This window comes from Diaporthe citri (genome assembly GCF_014595645.1).
Source record: "Diaporthe citri strain NFHF-8-4 chromosome Unknown scaffold_3, whole genome shotgun sequence".
In the NCBI taxonomy this organism is placed as follows: domain Eukaryota; kingdom Fungi; phylum Ascomycota; class Sordariomycetes; order Diaporthales; family Diaporthaceae; genus Diaporthe; species Diaporthe citri.
Window position 1 is genome coordinate 4,998,515 of NW_025064848.1, and position 20,294 is coordinate 5,018,808.

Below are 20,294 nucleotides of genomic sequence, written 5' to 3' on the forward strand. Positions count from 1 at the left end.
TTAATAAGCTTTAGCCTTATAAGAATAAGCTTTAATATAAATATAAACGGGAAGCAAACTTCTTTATTTACACTTTAAATATAAACCTTTATTTAAGCACTTTTTAATAAATAACCTTAAGCTAGCCCATAATAAAGCTATATATATAATAAAAATATTACGTTATAATAATAAATATAAATCTTTTTAAGCTTTATATATTTAATTATTATGCCTTAATAAAAAAAGCTAATTATTTTATATTAAATAATATTATTATTTTAAAAAATATTAAAAAAATATTACATAAAATTAATAATTAAATAATATAAATAATGTAATATTATACTTAAAAAACTTTATATTTAATTTAAAATTATTAAAATTAAAATATTATTAAAGATATTATTAAATATTATTATATATTATTAAATATTATTAAATATTATTAAATATTATTAAATATTATTAAATATTATTAAAAAATTATAAAAAAGTTATTTATTTAAAATAAATATAATATAAAGTTAATATAAAAAAGGTTATTTATTTAAAGCAAGGTTATTTAAAATTATATATTTAAAGGTATTTATTTAAAGTAAAAGTAATATAAAAAAGTAATAATTTTAAAATAAAGTAATAAAAAAAAGTATATAAATAAGTTAAAAAGTATAAAAAGTAATAAAGTAATATATATAACTTATTTAAAATTAATATCTTAAAAACTACCCTTAAATATATTATAAAAATAATATAAATATATTTTAAAGGTAATATAAAAGTATTTTAAAAAAAGTATTTATTTATAATTAAGTAATTTAAGATATTTACTTAAAGATATTATAAAGAAATAATTTAATAAAAGTAAAGATAATATAAAGATATTATAAAAAAGCATTATAATAAAGTTATTTATTTAAAGTAAAATTATTTAAAGTATTTATTTAAAATATTTATTTAAAGATATTATAAAAAAGCGGCTTAATTAAAATAAAAATAATATAAAAATATTATAAAAAAGTTAATTATTTAAAGTAAGGTTATTTAAAGGTAATATAAAAAGGTAAAGATAATATAAAGAAGCTATTTATTTAAAGTAAGGGCAATATAAAGATAAAGGGCTTAAGATAAGCTTTGGAAAAAAAGGGTAGTTTATTAAGGATTAATATTATATAAGCCCTTTAGGCCCTTTAAGCCTTAAATGCTTAGAGAATAGCTATTATTTAAAGGCTTTTACGTAGCATATATACCCTCTTAGAAACTTAAACCCTTAGGTTTAATTATATTCTCATGGGCCAGAGGGCCCTTGGGCCCTATCACTCTACCTGTGCACATTATTCCTGACAAGGCCCCAGAAGCTAACGGCTGGATCTGGTCCCTTGCGGGCTGGCCCATGCTAGCCACTCATCTAGGCTGTCTTGCACTCCAAGAAAAACTCTGGGTAATGCTTTGCGGGAGCAAATGTTCAACGTGGAATCATTCCCAAAGTCGGTATGAATTGTTTGGTGGTGGAAGTGCTGGCGTTGAACATAAGCGTTGACCTCCAAACACACTTTAGAGTTGAGATCTGAGACGAGAATGCCCGCGGCATCTTTGGCTGATTCATTGAACGCGGAAAGCATTGGTTAAGTTAGGCTGTAGCCTTGAATTTCCTATTCGAGATGTGCCGTGTGCCAGTCGGTCTCTGAAGAAGCAGAGAGCTTTAGTAGTGAACGGAGGAAACAATGCGTTACAAAGAGGTCATAATATTTACAAGCTCACAGTCTTCTCACATAGAACAATTTTCAAAGCTTGAAAATTGCATTTGAGTTTGAATCAAGTGTCCCATGGCATGCCTCCGGACAACCTTGGTGGCTAACTAGTTATTTATTCAATATGGCCCAAGTACCTTGATGACCAGCCCGACAGCATATTTCTGTAGAGGGTACCATCAACTTTCTCCTCGGCAATTTTAGGTGCTACAGTTTGAGTCATTCGACATTTGTAAGTCGATGTCCTTAATTTCAGTGGAGTTTAACCCATGGCGCATTCCATAACCACTGACGCTTGACGTATCCCGACCACTGCTGCCTAACCACTGGCTTGATCTTGAATCACTGCCATGAAGCCCACCCGCCCAGTCCTGTCAAAAGCCACCCAAGACGTACTGGATTCTGTGACACAAGCGGAATACAAAGCCTGAGCTCTGAGCTCTTGTGTACAAATTCCGTGTAGCCGAGGGTATGGCTTCAATGATAATCCCGATGCAGAGCAGGGAAAGGCTAACAATCTGTAGGGGAGGGATTACTGCACGACCTCGTACGCTTGTATTCCCCTCTCACCTATGTTGAACATCCACACAATGGTATGTGCGAAAATGTATTGAGAGAAGAGTGTGATGTGTTTAGTGGCTGATCATCTCTTGGACAGTGATCCTCGTCAGCCTGCGATACCATTTCGGACTTGGTGTCTTTTGTAGTGATGCTGACCAGTCTGAGAACCAAGGAAATTGCCCACTCAGGCCATGATACGCTACACGTGACGCTGCCGAGCTGGAAATGCCGTATCAGGACGAGGTCGCTCGTGATAAATGTGCTCTAAGTGAGGCCTTGGAGGAACTGCGAGGAAAACTGTAATCTCGTTTGAGGATTACAATGCTAGGGCCTGAACAATGCTGCGCAACATCTGCTAGATTTGGCTGTTGAGGCTGGCAAGGTAGAGGAGAGTAGGCCGATAGAACGGGAGTCCACTGGGGATGTCCATGAGCTGAGTTGACATCTCAGCCATGGCTGGGCCCACCCTCTGAAATGTTCATTGTGCCCGAGATTTCGATGCTTGTGTTTGGTGATGGTCAAACAATACTGTCTTGTTGCAGAAGAGTGAAGCCAAGCCTGGCAAGATGACAGCTCGGGTATCCTGTGCTGCCTTTGATGGGGGCAGCAGAGTTGCCAAAACAGAGACAAGTGCAAGTTTCTGTGAAATATTTCTGTCTGTGATCACCAGCAGGGAGAAGGTCTTTGTTCTGGAGACTTTCTAGCAAGCAAACCAACTTGACAAAAATGCACGGCACATCATGCCATCCACAGCTACATTGTTCAATCACACGGTTTACTCTCTTTGCCCAAGAAGCAACCATGAACTGGAACCACTTGGTGAATGCTCAGTCAGCAGCACAATGAGCATACTGAGAAACAGACTGCCCACTCGATCACCCATCACTGCTGTCAGGACTAATTGTGAATGGCTTAACAACCAAATTCGTACTGTTTGGCGAGAATGAGACTCCTCAGGTCCCATAGATGTATCCTCGGGCTCCTCGAGTGTGGTCTAGATGTGGGAAAGGCCGGAGCATCCCGGGACTTTAATTTCCACCCTAACCGGGTCTTGCACGGCCCATCCCTGGCGCCGGTGGCCTCTGTTTCTGTCTCTTTCCTCCCGCTTCTCCTCCTCATTCTTAATGATCACAAACAGCCACTTGATGAGATGGAATCGTTTCCATCACAAAAATCAATAGGATCTGGGTTGCCTGGACGTGTGGATTTGTGGTTATGGGGCGTCTATTTGATGTGGAACAAAGCATGTCAGTCAGTCAATGCTGGGCGACGATCAGGGGCGGGCCTTTTGGCGGGTCAAAAGTTCCTGGCCCCCATTTGACAGCGGCTGCACAGGGCGACAAAGCACATTGTAGCGTGGCAATGTGTAAGTGGGATCTGCTGAACCTTGGAATTCCGGCAGGGCCTAGAGCCCCCCAAGGCGTTGCCTGTCGAGTTCAACCTTCGGACGCAAGCCAGCAGAGCACCTGGTTTTTTTGTAACCTTACTTTTCTCATTTCACTTGTCGGCATTTCAACGCTGGTGCAAAACAGCAGTGCACCATCACTTTCTCTTTCAGACTTCCATCCCTTCGCAGCTCAGACTGCGTTACAAGAACACGTCCAACAAGTAGATGACGAAACCACCTTCAGCAATAGCTGAGTGCACCAGAAGAGCACTTTCAACACGCACCACTCGTTTGGTGCACCGCCCCCATCCCCCAAAGTGAAGTTGTGTTTCCGGTGAGGCACGATACTCTGATCCGGGCCTGGGCCGCTGCCTTGTTCTCTCAACGTCGACGACAAGACTTCAGCCCCATCAAAGGGACATCATCCCAACACACTTCCTCCTTCGAATCCTCCGTCATTTCTGATTCTCTCGTCTTCGATTCTCCCTTCCTCTCTTCCCTCCGTCAGTCTTCTCCACCCGCACCTTCAATTTTGTGGCCACCGCCGTTGCGTTTAGGCAAACTTTGAAGTCAAGATGGGCAACCTCAAGCCCAAGACGGGGGTTTCTCAGACCTCGCGTCCCCGTTCAGTCAAATCAAACAAGCAACCCGTCGCGACCGTGTCTGAAGTGGACGGCATTGACGAAAAGTACGCCATCGATGACCTTCAGGAGGACATTGAGCACGGCGTTGCCCACCCCGTCAGCGCCATGGCCGAGCTCGAGGAACGCGTAAACGACCTCGACAACGCCTGGGAGTCTGAGTCCCTGCTTGCCGACATGCTCGAGGGCCTCTCTGACGAGAACATCACCAACGGTAAGCACCCACTCTCGTGACTGATTCCAAACCATGACGTTTCCACCCGCTTGTAGGGCAACCCTTTTCACCTTGCCGGGATTGAATTAGATGAGACCGTTGGCTAACTGTACTTTGTCTTTTCCTGCTCTCAAGACCCCGAGTATTGCACCCCAGAGGAGGCCGTTAGTTACCGCCAACTCCTCCGCACCTTGGGACCAGAAGAGCTCATCAACCGCACAATCACGTCTGGCCTCATCACCGCCAAGAAACTTCTCAGTGCCTTTGATGTGCGCCCGCCTGGTCTCGACGGCCAGCCTGACTCGGTCTATTTCGACCTGTTGATACTTGCCTTCAGCCGCGAGCTCTCCAAGAGAGCCAAGCTGCAGCAGTACAACACCGTCGATGATGCCGTCGCCCTCCTCAAGAAGTCAAAGAACATCATCGTCCTGACCGGCGCTGGCATTTCTACCTCGCTGGGAATTCCAGACTTCCGCTCCAAGGGCACTGGTCTCTATTCCAAGCTGGAACACCTCGGCCTGAACGATCCCCAGGAAGTCTTTGACATCTCCCTCTTTAAGCAAGACCCGAGCATCTTCTTCTCTGTCGCCCGGGATATCATGGTTGAGACCGAGCGCTACTCGCCAACGCATGCCTTCATTGCGCTGCTTCAGAAGTTCGGGAAGCTTCTCACCAACTACTCTCAGAATATCGACAATCTGGAGTCCAAGGCGGGCATCGACCCCAGTAAACTCATCCAATGGTGAGTCACTCTCTCGGCTGATCCATTGCCACCTGTCAACAGCATTCTTGTTCCCTTGCTCTCTGCGTGCATGAATGACCCATACACATCTCCATGACGCAATCTTCATCTCGTCTAGTAAGCTGCTGACCGAGCACACAGCCACGGCTCCTTCGCAACCGCAACATGCTTCACCTGCTACCACCAAGTGCCAGGCGACGACATCCTCCCCGACATCAAAGCCGGCAAGATCCCCCGCTGCCCCAAGTGCGGCATCCCCCGCCGTGGCACCAAGAACAGCCGGAAGCGCAAGCTGGCCAAGGATGGCACAAGTAGCCGGCCTCGACGGCGGCCCGGCGATTACGACAGCGCCAGCGACTCCGAGTATGACATGCCGTCCAAGGGCGGCATCATGAAGCCCGACATCACCTTCTTCGGCGAGGCGCTGCCGGACGAGTTTTCGAGCCGTCTGGTCGACCACGACCGCGACAAGACGGACCTAGTCGTCGTCATCGGCACCAGCCTCAAGGTCGCCCCCGTCAGCGAGCTGGTGCCCTTCCTGTACCCGCACATCCCTCAGATCTACATCAGCCGGACCCCTGTCAACCACCACAACTTCGACATTGATCTCCTCGGCGACTGCGACGTCGTCGTCGCAGAGCTGTGCCGCCGCGCCGGCTGGGACCTGCGCCACGAGATGGTCCCCGAGGACCAGGTCGTCGACGTCGTCACCGAGTCAGGCTGGAGCAGCAGGCACATCTTCACTGAGAGGCGGCGCGCCGGTAATGGCGACAACCATAACGGCAATGCATCAGCGGCGGCGAGTTCAAGCGAGAACACTACCGAAGCTGCCGCGACCCCTCGCAGTGACGATATAGACAACGCGGAGAAGTCGTCCCGGCCGCGGAGGGCGGCTAGGACCGCGCTGCCGACCAAGGCGCCCGGGAATCATGCCCCTTCGGCCGAGGGACCTAGTCTCGCCAGCCGGACCCGAAAGAGCCGCAACTCAGACGGGGAGGACGCTGATTACACGGGCAACTGAGGCCAGCAACTCTTCAATCATGGGTATCGAACAGAGTGATCCACTTCCAGGACAACAGCCACACCTCGGGACAGACGGAGCGGGCCTTGTGTGTCTGGACCGCGTCGACTCGGGAGGGCTGGTTGGCTGGGCTGAAGCCCGAACTTGGCGGGCTTGGCCGATCACCCAGAGGCTGCATTGCAGCATTGCGGTCGATCATCGCCTCTGAAGTACGTCGACAGGGGGATAAAACCCGGCCATTCACTTGCCATCTTGTCGTGCCTGCGAACTCGGCTGCCTGCAACCGCGGCATCCTTCAAAAAGACTAGGTTTGATTCTCAGTACTCCGCGGGGAGAACATGCAACACGACGGGAACAATTCCCAATCTCATCGGAGCTCATCCGCCCCCAGCGGAATTGGAAAGCAGTCTCTCCAGCAGGGCACGAGACGTGGCTGAGACTTCAACTTACTGGTTTTCTCCTTCGGCCAAGAGAAGGAAAAAAAAAAAAAAAGGTCTTAGGTGTTTGCCCCCTTTGCCTTTCAATATCACCAGGCGTTCAAAGAAGAAGGCCTCTCCTGTTTTTAATTTCAGTACACACTGACAGACGGTACACTTTTCTACTCGCGTAATCACACGCAAACGCAGCCCACCGGGCTCGCTTTGCCTGCTTGTCTTGGTACAAATGACAATACTAAAAAGAGGAGCACAGGCGTTCCAGGAAGCGGAAAGGGCGGCTCGAAGGAGAGGGTTTGCGAAGGGCGTTACAGGGTGATTGAATTAACGGATAGGCACTTGTCGTGACTATACAGACGGACAGGTATACAGGCAAATAGGCACAGACAGAGTGAGAGGCAGATTAATAGAGGTCCTGATAATACACGTTCGCGAGATGGCGAGTCACTCACTGTTCGTTTCTTTTCTTGCCCGGTATAGGTGATCACTGGAGATGCGCCCCATGCGTATGCGGACAGCAGTGCTACTTTCCCACCGTCAACATCCTACCTCCTATGCAAACTTGAACAGGTCCGCCCATACGATCGGACGACATGGACAAGATGCAGTGATTGGGGTCCCAGGCCTGGACAGGTGGTGTAGCAGGTTAGTCTGCGTGGTTTGGAGCCACAAGGACGCCTCGTCTACAATATCTGCCAGCTGCTCTGGGAGATGGGTGTTCGGACCATCTCTGCTTCAAGACCAACCTCTTTCTTTCCTGTTTTAGGATGAGGGGCACGGGTTGCTTGTTTTGGCTACTCTCATCCTCTCGTCTCTCAATCCCGTCTTCAAGTGCTGACTGTATGTTTTTTATTCATTCGCTTGATCTCTGGGCACGCTCATGATGTGTCTAATCCTCACACTTCACTTTTGTCGAATCGTCGCTCCCGCAATCATAAACTATATATTGGTATCCCGCGTGCCCCAGCCCCCGAATGCGTCTATAAGTGCCCACCTGCCTGCCCAATCCCTCGAGCGTAAATAACTACAACAAGCTCTGGTACTTATCCAACGTACCCGTAGTCTGATTTTGTTGCTGCTGCTGTTGTTGTTGTGGCTGCTGCTGCTGCGCCATGCCGAAACTCCCTGAAGATCCCATCATGCTGTTCATGCTCAACCCTGACCCGCCCATCATCGGCTTGTGCGCCATGCTGCTCAGGTTGTTCATGCCGTTCATGCCGCCCATCGTAGACCCCATAGACCCCGCTGGCCGGCCAAACGAGGATTGTTGTTGCCGTGATGGTGGCGCGGGCAGGCTGAAGCCTGACGCGGCTGGCGTCGAGTTCCCACTACCTGGCGGTGGAGGCAGGGAGAAGGACGATGTAGAGCGGTTCACGGACCCGACTCCAGGCCGCTGTTGGTTCATCGACAAGGAGGCCATCGAGTTGTTCAGACCACTCCCATACGCGGGGGTCTGTGCTGCCGGGGGCGACATGGTGTTGCTTCTTGCTGGCTGCATCGTTGAGGAAGAGGTGGACGCCCATGGGTTTGCCGAAGCCGTCGACCAATTTGTGGAGGTCGATGAGGCAGGTTGCGCCGGTGGCGGCGGGAAGGCGGACTGCGGGGCGCTGGGCTGTAAGGGCTGGGAGAATTGGGTGGTGGATGGGGCCATTGCCGGTAGGCTCGCCAGGTCCGGTGTCACCGTCCTGAACGAGCCTTGCTGGGCCTTGAAACCACCCAGTGAGCTCGTCGGAGGAGCTGCCTTTGTAGGACTTGGTGTAGACCAAGAGAAAGTAGCATTCTGCGAGGCCTTGGGGTGTTGCAGGCCCGGAGAGCTCATTGCTGAGGCTGTGTCGCCCCAGCCGGCATCCATAGGATTGATGTTGGTCGAACTTGACTTTCCCTTGACGAGCTGCTCAAAATCGTCTTCTGTCGCGCCCGTTGCTGCATCGAACTGTGTCCCTGTGATGCCACCGAAGGACATGAAGTCGTCAGCAGGCCCGGCGGCTGCGGAGCCATTAGTGTCCCCAGCTAGCTCCTGCAATTTCTTTGACTGCTCATCCTCAACCTTCCGAGATAGTGTTTTGATGAGGTCCATAAAGGATTGGAATTGCTTGAGGTTGAGCAACGGCCCGAGACTCATACTCCAAAGGATGGGCAGGATATCCATGGCAATGAACTCGCAGTCCGCGTAATCGCCAACAACTCTCAACACGTTCAAGGCTTCTATCATGACCGCCGGCTCTTTCGTCTTGATGACCTTGATGAGGGGCACAATCTTCTCTTGCATCGTGTACTTGTCAAGAGCCGTGGAGGAAGATGTCTTCTTGTGCTCGGGAAGTCCATCCAACCCGCTGCTGTCTGCAGTGGCCGGCGAGCCTCCACAGAGAACAACGAATGCTTGCAACCCCCGCACTTTGATGGCCAGACTGGTTGTTTTGCTGAATACATGAGCTATAATAGGGAATAGCTCGTTCTTGATAGTGCTGAAGTCCAAGACCGGCAACACCACAGGTAAGCTTCGGAGACCGGCATCCACCACCGAGTGGGTCGGTGCCGCTATGGCCGCAGCAACAACGGGCAACATGTCTGATGTGTGTCAGCTCCTGCTTTAGAAGGGAGAAGGGGATGTTTGTGGGCCGCACATACCATCTTTGAACTCCTTCCCAGGGGTGTTGTTGGCGATGGTAGAGATGTTATCAAGGACAACCATGAGTCCAGCATCTCTCGCAGCGTCCTTCTCCTCAGTGTTCTTGTTGTTGGTGACGAATATTTCCTTTAGTACCGGTCGAACCTTATCGGTAAAGGCCCGCCGACCAGAAGGCAGGAGGTCGATAATTTTGAAAACATTCCCAAGAATAAGAGATAGGAGCGCTTTATCTTTGGTCTCTTCTAGGAGAGCCGGAAGAAGCTTCTTCTCCATCACGGACTTGGGAAACGACGGCAGGACCTTGTTAAGGCCCCTCAGGAATGACTGTTTCTCGTTGGGTGTTTTTGCCGGGAAAGACTCTATGAAGCGGATCGTCGACACGAGGATGTTGTCGAAGAACTCTGTCTCTTGGAACTCCTTAGCAGTCAGACGCTGAGCTGGCCGCCTGGTAATGAGCCGGGGCAGCACATGGGCGACCAAGTCCTTGGGCAACGGCCTAGAGGACATGAAGTTGTTGTTCACGGTGGGTATGGTCGAGCTGGACTGGAACAACCTCTTGTATGTCGAAATACTGGAATTACACTCCAGCGGAGACTTGTGTGGTGAATTATAAAGGGCGACACAGAGAAGACCAAGGGAGAACATGTCGGACGATACATTGAGGTTGTTATCCAGAACAAAGTCTGGGGAGGTATAGTCCAGGTCGAGCTGGACGGACCGCGGCAGCCGCGGATCTGGGTTGAGGGTCTCGTAGAGGCTCAGAGGCTGGAAGGAGGTTGGCTTCGTCGAATTCTCGGGAGGGGTGCAGAAGGATAGACCGCTAATCTTCCAATCGGACTGGTGAAGGTCAGTGTATGAAACATTGAATAGAGTTGACAGGTGCCGTCCCGGCGAGGCCGGCGTACCTTTGCATTGATGAGGATGGCATCGGGGGTGATGTTGCCGTGCACCAGGCCAGCATTCTCGTGGAGGAACTCGAGGGCCTTGCTGATCTGGAGCAAGCCCTTCTGAATCTCCAGCTCGTCAATCTCGAGCTCGCGCCGCCTCCTCGTGCCGTCCGCATCCTCGGTGACATAGCGGCTGGACCGGCCCCCAACACCACCGGCGCGTTCTTGATCGTCCTTGTCCTGTAGCAGGCTGGCGAGTGAGGCGGTGACGGGTTCGGTAACGAACTGCAAGCCGCCACCTCTCGTCTCCTCGACGGGCTCGACGAGCTCCAGCACGCTGGGATGGCGCAACTTGGCTAGTGAGGACGCCTCCTTCTTCAACCTCTCGATGACCTCTTCGGAGACCTTCTTGAAGGCGGCGGCGCTGGACCGGCCCAAGGAGTTCCCATGCGAGTCTAGCGACTTCTTGTCGAATATGAAGACCGAGTATATCTTGCCGGTGGACTTCCTCTTCGCATCGTGGATCCTCCAGGGTCCGGCTTGCGACGTCGCGTTGGGAGTTATGGAGTAGTTGGCATTGATGTTTGTCTGCTGGATGGACTTCAGCGCGGAGGAGAACATGGACGACATTTTGGCGGCTGGAGGGGGTGGGAGAGGGCGCTGGTCATGTCGTCAGGACTGGGAGGCTGATCGGCCGAGGGGTGGATCGTTGTCACATGCGTAAGACAGAGTCGAGGTCGGGAGTCGATGTCGCAAAAAGCAGTCCCACCGTGCAATGCCCAACTTCCAGATATAGACACCAGCACCACAACCTGGCCGACTGCGATCAGAACAAATTAATAAGGGCAAATACAGAACCCCAGGAGAGACAGACGGAGAGGGCTGAGCTGGTTGAAAGCAAGGGAGTGAGGAGGCCCAGAATAGCCTCTCAACAATAAGCGCAGTCTCACCACCCGGTCAGCGTCCAGTTGGTTGATTGTTGTCTCTCGCCTGGCATAAAGTATGACCCTCCCACCTACAATGCGCCCGCCCGCTAAGGGGGAGCTCCCTCGGGGCTTACCTAAGACCTGCGACCTCGACCACCAGACAATGAGACGAACCCCCTGAAAGCAGCTAATCCCGAATGTGTTTAGCTGCCGTCCCTGACCTTGTCCAATCGGCCTCCAGTGGTTTCCTCCCCTAGCTCAATTGAAGCTCCACGCTCCGATGACGGCTCCGGTGAAACTTTGTGGGCAGTTGGGATCGGTTGTCAGCTCAATGACTGCTGAACCGAGTGGACAGTCACAGTCTGGACTTCCTGCTGGCCCGCACTTTTCGCATCCTCGAGTAGATTACTAGATAAAAGCCACGGATACGGTGACTCTACTCTCGCACTCGATTCGAGAAAAAGTAGACAGCCTGCCCTTCCTTTTGGAGTTCAATTGGTCTTCTCTTTGTCGTTTCTCGTGTCGTGCCCTCTTTTCTCTTGCAAAGGTGGAACGGACCTACAGCCTCGCCCAAAGCCGTCTGTCGATCACGATCAAGGATCGCGACCACCAAGATGCGTGCCTTCGTGCCTCGATGCGGTGCCCTGAGGCCCAGTGCCTCCCAGATCTCGCGCTCCATGTTCCAGAGGTCATGGCAGCCCGCAAGTGCAAGGTGTTACAGCATAAAGCCCGAGGCGGCCTCTGTGTCCAAGCCCCAGGACATTGACCCATCCAAGCTCACCGTCGAGAAGGCAAAGACTCCCGGTCCGCTGAGGAAGCCGGAGGAGCTCATCTTCGGCGCCACTTTCACTGGTGAGGAGCCCACCATGCTCACGCGCTGGACACTCGCTCTGCTGCTCTATCTAACGCACCGCTCCTAACTCCAGACCACATGCTCACCGTTGAGTGGAACAAAACATCCGGCTGGCTCGCTCCCAGCATCAAACCGTACCAGAACCTTTCCCTCGACCCCGCGACCAGCGTCTTCCACTATGCCTTCGAGTGCTTCGAGGGCATGAAGGCCTACAGAGACTCCAAGGGCCAGATCCGCCTCTTCCGCCCGGACAAGAACATGGAGCGCTTCAACGGCTCGGCCGCGCGCATCGCCCTGCCCACCTTCGCCCCGACCGCCATGATCGACCTGATCTCCACCTTCGCAAAGCTCGACGAGCGCTTCATCCCCTCCCAGCGCGGCTACTCGCTCTACCTGCGCCCGACCATGATCGGCACGCAAAAGACCCTCGGCGTCGGCCCGCCTGGCAGCGCCCTGCTGTACGTCATCGCCAGCCCCGTCGGGCCCTACTACCCCACGGGTTTCAAGGCCGTCTCGCTCGAGGCCACCGACTACGCTGTGCGCGCCTGGCCCGGCGGCGTCGGCGACAAGAAGCTAGGCGCCAACTACGCGCCCTGCATCGTGCCCCAGCGCGACGCCATGAGCCGTGGCTTCGCCCAGAACCTGTGGCTGTTCGGCGAGGAGGAGTACGTGACTGAGGTCGGCACCATGAACATGTTCGTCGCCCTGCGCAACAAGGAGACGGGCCAGAAGGAGCTCGTCACCGCGCCCCTCGACGGCACCATCCTCGAGGGCGTCACCCGCGACTCGGTCCTCGCCCTCGCCCGCGAGAGGCTCGCACCGGAGGGCTGGCTCATCTCCGAGCGCAAGTACACCATGCGTGACCTGGCCGAGGCGTCCGCCGACGGCAGGCTGATTGAGGCCTTCGGCACCGGCACCGCCGCCATCGTCAGCCCCGTCAGGAGTATCAGCTGGAAGGGCCAGCTGGTCAACTGTGGCCTGTCCGAGCACGAGGAGTCAGGCGAGGTCGCCACCAAGATGAAGAACTGGATGGAGGGGATCCAATATGGTGACGAGGAGCACGAGTGGAGCCACATCTGCTAAGGGCAGCAGCCGCCACGGTAGAGGAAGTGATGTGAGGTCGAAATCGGTGAGCCAGTTTAGATGCGGTCCCTCGCGGTGTTGGGAGTTTCCTAGAATATCCTGGGACAAGAAAAGAGGAAAGGGGGATCTGGCACAATTTCATAGACCATGTTTGAGCGACAAAAGAAATCTTGCATGTTCATCCATCTACCGCTCTCTCGGATTCGGAAGTAGTGACTGCTCTATCGGCCAGCTCTCTTGCCTACCCTCGTTCTATGCCTCGATTATTTGTCTGTCATGTTCAACTGGTCCATAGTATACAGCCCTTGTGACTCCTTCCCCTGCGGCGGCGACTCCTGTCTAGAATAAGCAGCATGTCAGCGTGGTGCATGTGCTCTGCGTCCCAGCGCGATCTTGTCGGCCCGCTTTCTCATTCCACCTCCGCTGTCGTCTTAGTTCTTCTTAGCGGGATCCTCCAGGATGCCCTCGGCCTCTAACCGTCTGCGAGCCTCCTCGAGAGCCCAGGTTTGTATCCTGGGGGAAGCATCAAATGTCAGCCAGGTGTCCTGCTCCGTATCGAAAGTGATCGAGGCAGATGCCGAGAATCCCTCTCTTCCATCCGTATTCGATAGGCTAAGGGATGTCCCCAGACAGCCGAATATCAATCCCGCGTCAATTGACTCATACCTTCCCCCTCGGTCCAGCACCAACCTCCACTGCCCTCTCTAAAGGCACCGAACCCCTCTCACCACAACCAGGAAGAAGAGAAGGGGAACAACAACAGCAGCAACAAGTAATAGCAGAAACCAGGACTCACGAGGTATCAGGCTTGAAGGCGTAGGCGATCCCGAACGCGACCAGGCTGCCGCAGAAGCCATAGTACGCAAGGCCCTCCCAGCCCTCCTTCTCCGCCTTCTCGCCGGGCCGCACGCCGAACAGCCACCCCGTCGGCGGGTCGTACTCCGGGCCGTGCCCGTGCCCGCCGCTCCGCCGTGCCGGCGTGGTCGCGAAGGTGCGAGATCTGCCGGCTGCGGCGGAGGCGGTCTGCCGGCTGGCGCGGGTCGCCAGGACCGCTTGTCGGACGGCGGCTCCGCGCATGGCTTTTTTTTTTTCTTTCTGTTTGGCTTTCGAGGGGGTTTCGTTGGAGGTGAGGAGCGTGTCCTGTTTGCTCGCTGGGTTTTGCTTCGTCGTCGATGGGATCGATGGTTGGCGTTATTTTTTTTCCCGCTGGGCCAATCGGGTTTTGGACGTCGTCGGTGGTCAAGTGGTAGATTGAGTGATTGATTGACCGGCTGGTCGATTGATAGATAGTCTAGAAGTGACCTTACGGTGTCGTGGTCGCCGCCAGAGGTGGTGTTGAGGTCGTGAGTGGAGACTGGTGGTCTGTGTTGCGTTGGCAGACAAAGGCAAACGGGGCGGGTGAAGCTCGGGCTTGCTGTGCTAGGTCGCTTGCTGCGGTCTTTGATGAGGTCCGTCGGTCAGGGGAGCCGCTTCAGGGGGGGGGGGGGGGAGAGGAGCTCTCCACGCAGACAGGAGCAGCTGAGCTGGGGACCGCCAGGCTGAGTCACCAGGACTCCGGATCGGAGAAACGTTGGGGGTGGCAGAGAACCTCAAGCGTAGTCCAGCGCGTGTCAGTCGCCGAGAGCCGCGCCAATCGTCTTACACGGCCGAAACTTGGAACAGCCAAGCTCGAGAAATGTCGGAATGGGCATCTGATCACGGATCCAACACCTCGGTAATCATGTTCGTGTAGAGCAGACGTTTAGGGCTCTGATTTCGCAGATGCAGTCCTATGTGGCGCTGTAAGTCTCCCATTACCAGGAAAACTCCTCCCTGTCTAAGGAGCAAAGAGCAACAGCAATAGAACCCCCAGATGGTGGAGGGCTGGACAAATGCTGTAATCCTAGACATACAATAGACCAAAGCACCATCTCCCTCCCATATCCATGTTTGTCCCAGCTCAACCTGCCCGCTCCCCTCGAGCCTTTGAGCCCCGTAATTCATATATTCAAATGCCTAGTAAGTATTCCCAGTCATCTCGCTCAGCATATTGGCCAGATTTGGCTTCCCCTTGAGCAACACCCTCTCATCAATCTTGGCCCTCCTCGGCCCTGCGCCCTGTGGCGGCTGGTTCTCTTTCCCGCCCTGGCTGCCCCCCGTGATCTTCTTCTTGGGCTGCTTGAATGGCGGCAGCAAAGCTTGTTTCCTCCCAGCATCGCTCCAGAGGACGCCCGTGGTATTCAGTTCCTTCTTAGCCTTCTGGGGCGGACTCCCGCCCAGCCCCGTCGCTGCAGTCGCCGTGAGCTGTGTGCCCGCGTCCTCGAAGTAATGCGCGTCAAGCGCCTCCGGCTTCAGGTCGTAGATCCAGCACCGCTGCTCCATCAACCCGATGAACCGCGCCAGCATCTCCTCGCACCCGCTCCCCTTGAGAGTGCTCCGGCTCCCCACGACGAGCAGCTTGGTTTTGGCACGGGTGAAGGCGACGTTGATCCTTCGCCAGTCCTTCAGCAGATCTCCAATGCTGCACGCCTCGTTCGATCTGACGAGGGACAGGATGACCACCTCTTTGTCCCGGCCTTGGAAGCGGTCCGCCGTGTGCATCTCGATGCCCCCGCTGTTGGCGCCGTGGCCGCGAAGGCCATGCTTGAGCATTGACAGCTGGGAGCGGTAGTGCGTCATCACGCCAATCTCGGAGGCCGGAACACCGACGCTGAGCAGGGCGTCCACGAGCTGCACGACAATGCGAGCCTCACACGGATTGACAATGCGGTTTCCCTTGGCTTCTTCCCGCGAGGAAGGCAGGGCGTCGGTGTTGACGAAGCTGACGCGTGTCTCGGGTTCCACCAAGTCGCGCAGCCAGCACGCTCCCATGCCCGTGCAGAACGAGTTTGTCTGGGAGGAGACAAGAGTTGTGGCATCGTGGTGGTGTCTGCGCAGGCCGTCCATGTTGGGCACATCGAGTTTACGCAGTCGCAGCTCCTCGGTGCCGCACTTCAGTCGGCCCTCGTAGATCAGCGTGTTGCTGAGCGTCATGATATCCTCGGACATGCGGTATTGGTGCTCCAGGTTGACGACCGAATCGGGATGGGTGTCCGAGAGCAGTTTGAATAGACTGATATCTAGGCCACCGATTCTGGCCTCCTCATTCTGGACCAGAGGCGGCAGCTGGTTGTGGTCACCGACAAGAACGAACGTGCGCGCCATACGGATAGGGCCCAAGCAAATTGGCAGCGTGATCTGTGACGCCTCATCCACGATGCAATAATCAAACGTACGCTCGTTGAAGATGGCGTGGCTCGTTCCAAGGCAAGTCGTTGCGACGATGGGTGTGTCGTGCCAGGCGCTGCGGATCTCCTCGAAGGTATCCTTGGGCTGTCCTGCCAGTATAGCAAAGTCTTGGACTTCGGGGTGGACTTTGGCAGGAGCACCGAGTCTGAGCACGGGAATATCGTCGAGCTTCAGCTTCAGGAGGATGTTGTCAACGGCCGTGTGGGTATATGAGGTGAGCAGGACACTCTTCTTCTGGGCGACCAATGCCCGTATAATGTGGGCTATAGTTGTCGTCTTGCCAGTACCGGGCATACCGAGAACAAGAGCGTAGTCCTTGGCACTCATGACCTTCTCGATGGCCTTCTTTTGGTCGACATTCAGGCTGTCCTTATCAGCTATGGTGTATTGCGTCGCAGCTGCCTTAAAGGCAGGCGGTTCCAAGTCTACAACAAGCCGGCGGATCTTCTCAGACCCGAATTGTACGTTTGTCATGATCGACACAATGTTGTTCCGGACCAATGCCATGCCGTTGCTGAACTCGTCTTTGTCCAGTCTATACCGAATCGGAGCCTCCTTGATTTTGCCTTGCGATTGGTCGGAGGGCACCCCTTCCGGCACAACCTCCATGATGCTGGCGTAGACCTGATTGTCTCTTCTGTCGAATCCAGGCTGCCGTATACGGGCGTTATGAAGTCTTCGATCGACGGCCACACTGATCCGCTGCTTTCTGACTGCTGTAACGAAACCGAGTGCCAAGGCGAAATGCCCTTGCTCGTCCGACACCACAATAGGCTCTCCCACGGCGATTTGGGAATCCACGAAGGAGAAACCAGGTGCCGCATCTTCTTTGACGAACGCATAGTGAAAGCGGTTGATCTTCTGACTGTGGACATCCTCCGAGGCTGAACCTTCCTCGATAATCACGTCGGCGAAGCACCTGCCAACCTTCTCACGCTCCACGCTCAGCATCGTCCAAAGCTCTCGTCGGAGCTTCTGGCTCTCCTTCTCCTCCTTTGTCAGCAGGTCCTCCCACTTCAGGAAGAACTCCTTGTGAACTGGCGTCATATGTTTGACAACCTGGTCAAACTTCTCTTGCAGACCGCTTGAGTCCCCATCTCCATCGTCGGCGAGTTTGTGATATGTGAAGCACGAGTTCTGGGCATAACATTTGCCACACGCGTGCTTGCTGTTCTTCATCGGCGGAAGCTGTACACTGCGTTCGCGGATATAGACGGCGAGCTGGTTGCGTTGTTTGATCATGTGGCGCAGCTCGTTGCGTACGGCAGGGATGATCTTTGTCAGTGATGTTTCCATGTAGTATAGAATTCCATAGACGATCTCAATGTCATAACGGTCCGACAGCAGCAAGTTGTACAACATTGTCTGAGCCTGGTGGCTCTCGCTGACATTTTTGCCAGTCTTGACTTCGAACGGAACAGTAAGAGTTCGTCTCTCTTGGCTGTTCTTGACTGTGACTTGAACTGTGGCGTCAATGTTGCCTTTAAGCCCATACAATGGTGACCAGACGTGTTCTTCGATGTCAAGTAGCTTGCTGACACATACACTAGTCTTCTCGTTGTTCCGGCCATGGGCGACAGCATCGGGCTTGGGGAACGAAGAAACAAACTTCTCGGCCCAGCCTCGTAGCTCGGGCATCTTCGAGGACAGGTGCTCTCGAGCATCGGTGAAGTTGACCTTGATGGTATACAGGTCCTCGATATGTTTCTTCATCGTCTTCTCGATCACACCATTCAGAAAAGTCTGGTCCCAGGTATTTGCCACAAGCGCCTCTTGGAAGATTTCGTGCAGAATTGTGCCGTATACAAGGGGGGCAGAGGCCTCACTGGTAGCTTTTACTCGATCCTGCAAGACAGCTCGACGCATGCAGCTGAACGAGTCGGCAACAACGGTAGCCGAGATCAACTGATCCGGGTGGAGGATCAGGATGTTTTGGTTATTGTCGATGACGCATTGGCCATTGGGCCCAAAGCTGCCGATGATATGTACGTGAGACTTGGGATGAACTGGAGTGTCGACCCAATCCCCCCGAAGATGAACAGTCTTGGTAGTCTTGGATCTCTCGGCTTGGACAATCAGGATCGCCTCAGGCGCTTCTCGCCCGCGCTCATCCGGGTATGTGTTTTCAAGCACATTGGTCACCAGGTATCGCTGGATTGCAGTTGGCTTGTGACTCACCTACTCGTGTATCTTAGCAGGTTTGTTTATTGGCTATTGGTGAGCTATCAGACGGTACGTACGGGCATTAAAGATGAATCTGCTTGGCCAGCTGTCTGGGTGGCAGCCAGCTCCGCGGCTTCGAAATCAAAGTCTCCGCCAAAGTCATCACCAAATTGATCGTCCTCTTCAGTACCACCTTCAGGGTGGACTGGTTTGGGTGGGGGAGGCCGAGCGGGTTGCTGTGTGAGGACTGGATCGACGGTCCCGATCATGTCTTCCACCGCGGCCAATAAATCGTTATCCATATCATCAAACTCATCATCTGAAGACGTCACTTGCTTTGAACAGTGCCCCTCGGCCCCCTGCATATCCGCGTCTGTGAGAGTCTCCGCCGCTCCTGAGAAGGTTCTAGCCACCGTCTGCCCACTAAGCATGGAGACATCGAGCTCCAAAAGCGTATCGTCGTCGAAATCATCATCTCCATAATCCGAGGTTGGTGTTCTCGCGCCATGCTTCACCCCATGGCGAGAGGCACTCCGTACTGGTGATACTGCGCTCTTCGACTTGGTTGGCTGCGGTGATTTTGGCGGGTGAGGGAATGGCCTCTGTTTTTTTGGGGATCGTCTCTTCTTAATCGACGGTGACTCCATGCCAGGGGGTTCCTCCTCCGTGCGCTCGGTCTTACTAATTTCCCCATTGACTGTCTCGAGAAGAGCTGACACCATCAGGGACTTGGCATTTTCCCCTGCGTCTTTGACCGGCCGGTATTCCGACGCACTTTCGACCCGTCGGCGTTTTGGCCAGTGAGAACCGCAACTTATTGCTCTTCTCAAACTGCTTTCTGCGTGATTTGGACCTCCATCCTTTGGCGGCCGAGGGGAGGAGGAGACCATAAGGTGGGCAAGGGCTGGGTTTGTAGCGCCCAGTGGGCTCGTACTGTCGGCAGCCCCGCCGACAGCGAAGCGATCCCACAGGTCAAGTGCCGGGTCTGCATGCTCCGACTTCAAGGCTTTCTTGAGCTTTTTGACGTTGACAACCGGAGTTCGTGTTTTGTCACCGGCTGGGGAGGAGATGGGTGATGAGCTTCGGGCGCGCTTTTTGCCCCGACGCGGCACGAGGGGCGAGATCATGTCGGCGGCATCATCACGTTCATTGTGCCAAAGGAGGCGCTCGGTGGGCGAGGTATCATCTTCCTGCTTGTCTGCATCGGTCACACCCATGAGGTCCTGCCAGGTCAGTCTGCTCATGGGCGTCACTGTGGCACGGTGCTGTTGGCCATGTAGCGATGCCGTGTCTGCAGGATCCGACCCCTCGTTTTGTAGGTTTTCCTTGTTGGAATCGGCATTTTCCAATTTTCTAGTGGACTCCCTGGCTGATGGTTTGTCTTGATTCTCTGAGATAGGAGCAAGATCCGAGAAAGTATCGGACTGTTCATTGACGGGTTTCTGGAACTGGAACTTTGACAGCTTGTTTTTGGTGGTGGCGGAGACGGGGGCAGGTGGCCGAGTCGACGGCTTGGAGGGGATGGCGCCAGAGTGAGACTTTGCCCTCTGCCATTGGGCTTGCCGTTGCTGTTGAATACCATCTAGTCAGTGCCCACGCCGGCTTGTCAAGTGGATGGAACTGGATTTACATGTGCTGTGCTTGGGCAGACGCGAATTGTTTACTTGCCTTTGGAAATCTGGACTGCTCAGAGAAGGATTTGGAAAGAGGCATGGCGACTTATTGGACTCATGATACTGCCACTACGTTCTCCCAA

The 20,294-nt window shown here is 53.0% G+C and overlaps 5 protein-coding genes across 5 annotated transcripts; 2 read left to right on the top strand and 3 right to left on the bottom strand.

Moving 5' to 3' along the window:
- Window positions 1–4,253: 4,253 nt before the first annotated feature.
- INS49_008889 (uncharacterized protein) lies at window positions 4,254–6,296 on the top strand (the record flags this gene model as incomplete). The annotated part of the gene is made up of 3 exons (XM_043169626.1): window positions 4,254–4,533; window positions 4,669–5,275; window positions 5,417–6,296. The coding sequence occupies 3 exons, from the start codon at window positions 4,254–4,256 to the stop codon at window positions 6,294–6,296; spliced, it is 1,767 nt and encodes a 588-aa protein (XP_043027306.1).
- Window positions 6,297–7,754: 1,458 nt separating this feature from the next.
- Window positions 7,755–10,876, bottom strand: INS49_008890 (uncharacterized protein; the record flags this gene model as incomplete). Its single annotated transcript, XM_043169627.1, has 3 exons — window positions 7,755–9,298; window positions 9,359–10,196; window positions 10,265–10,876. 3 exons carry the CDS (start codon window positions 10,874–10,876, stop codon window positions 7,755–7,757), a joined length of 2,994 nt encoding a protein of 997 aa, XP_043027307.1.
- A 910-nt stretch (window positions 10,877–11,786) lies between these two features.
- Window positions 11,787–13,108, top strand: INS49_008891 (uncharacterized protein; the record flags this gene model as incomplete). Its single annotated transcript, XM_043169628.1, has 2 exons — window positions 11,787–12,024; window positions 12,099–13,108. 2 exons carry the CDS (start codon window positions 11,787–11,789, stop codon window positions 13,106–13,108), a joined length of 1,248 nt encoding a protein of 415 aa, XP_043027308.1.
- A 431-nt stretch (window positions 13,109–13,539) lies between these two features.
- On the bottom strand, window positions 13,540–14,185 carry INS49_008892 (uncharacterized protein; the record flags this gene model as incomplete). The annotated part of the gene is made up of 2 exons (XM_043169629.1): window positions 13,540–13,621; window positions 13,905–14,185. 2 exons carry the CDS (start codon window positions 14,183–14,185, stop codon window positions 13,540–13,542), a joined length of 363 nt encoding a protein of 120 aa, XP_043027309.1.
- Window positions 14,186–15,103: 918 nt separating this feature from the next.
- On the bottom strand, window positions 15,104–20,251 carry INS49_008893 (uncharacterized protein; the record flags this gene model as incomplete). Its single annotated transcript, XM_043169630.1, has 3 exons — window positions 15,104–18,553; window positions 18,616–20,120; window positions 20,203–20,251. 3 exons carry the CDS (start codon window positions 20,249–20,251, stop codon window positions 15,104–15,106), a joined length of 5,004 nt encoding a protein of 1,667 aa, XP_043027310.1.
- Window positions 20,252–20,294: the final 43 nt, after the last annotated feature.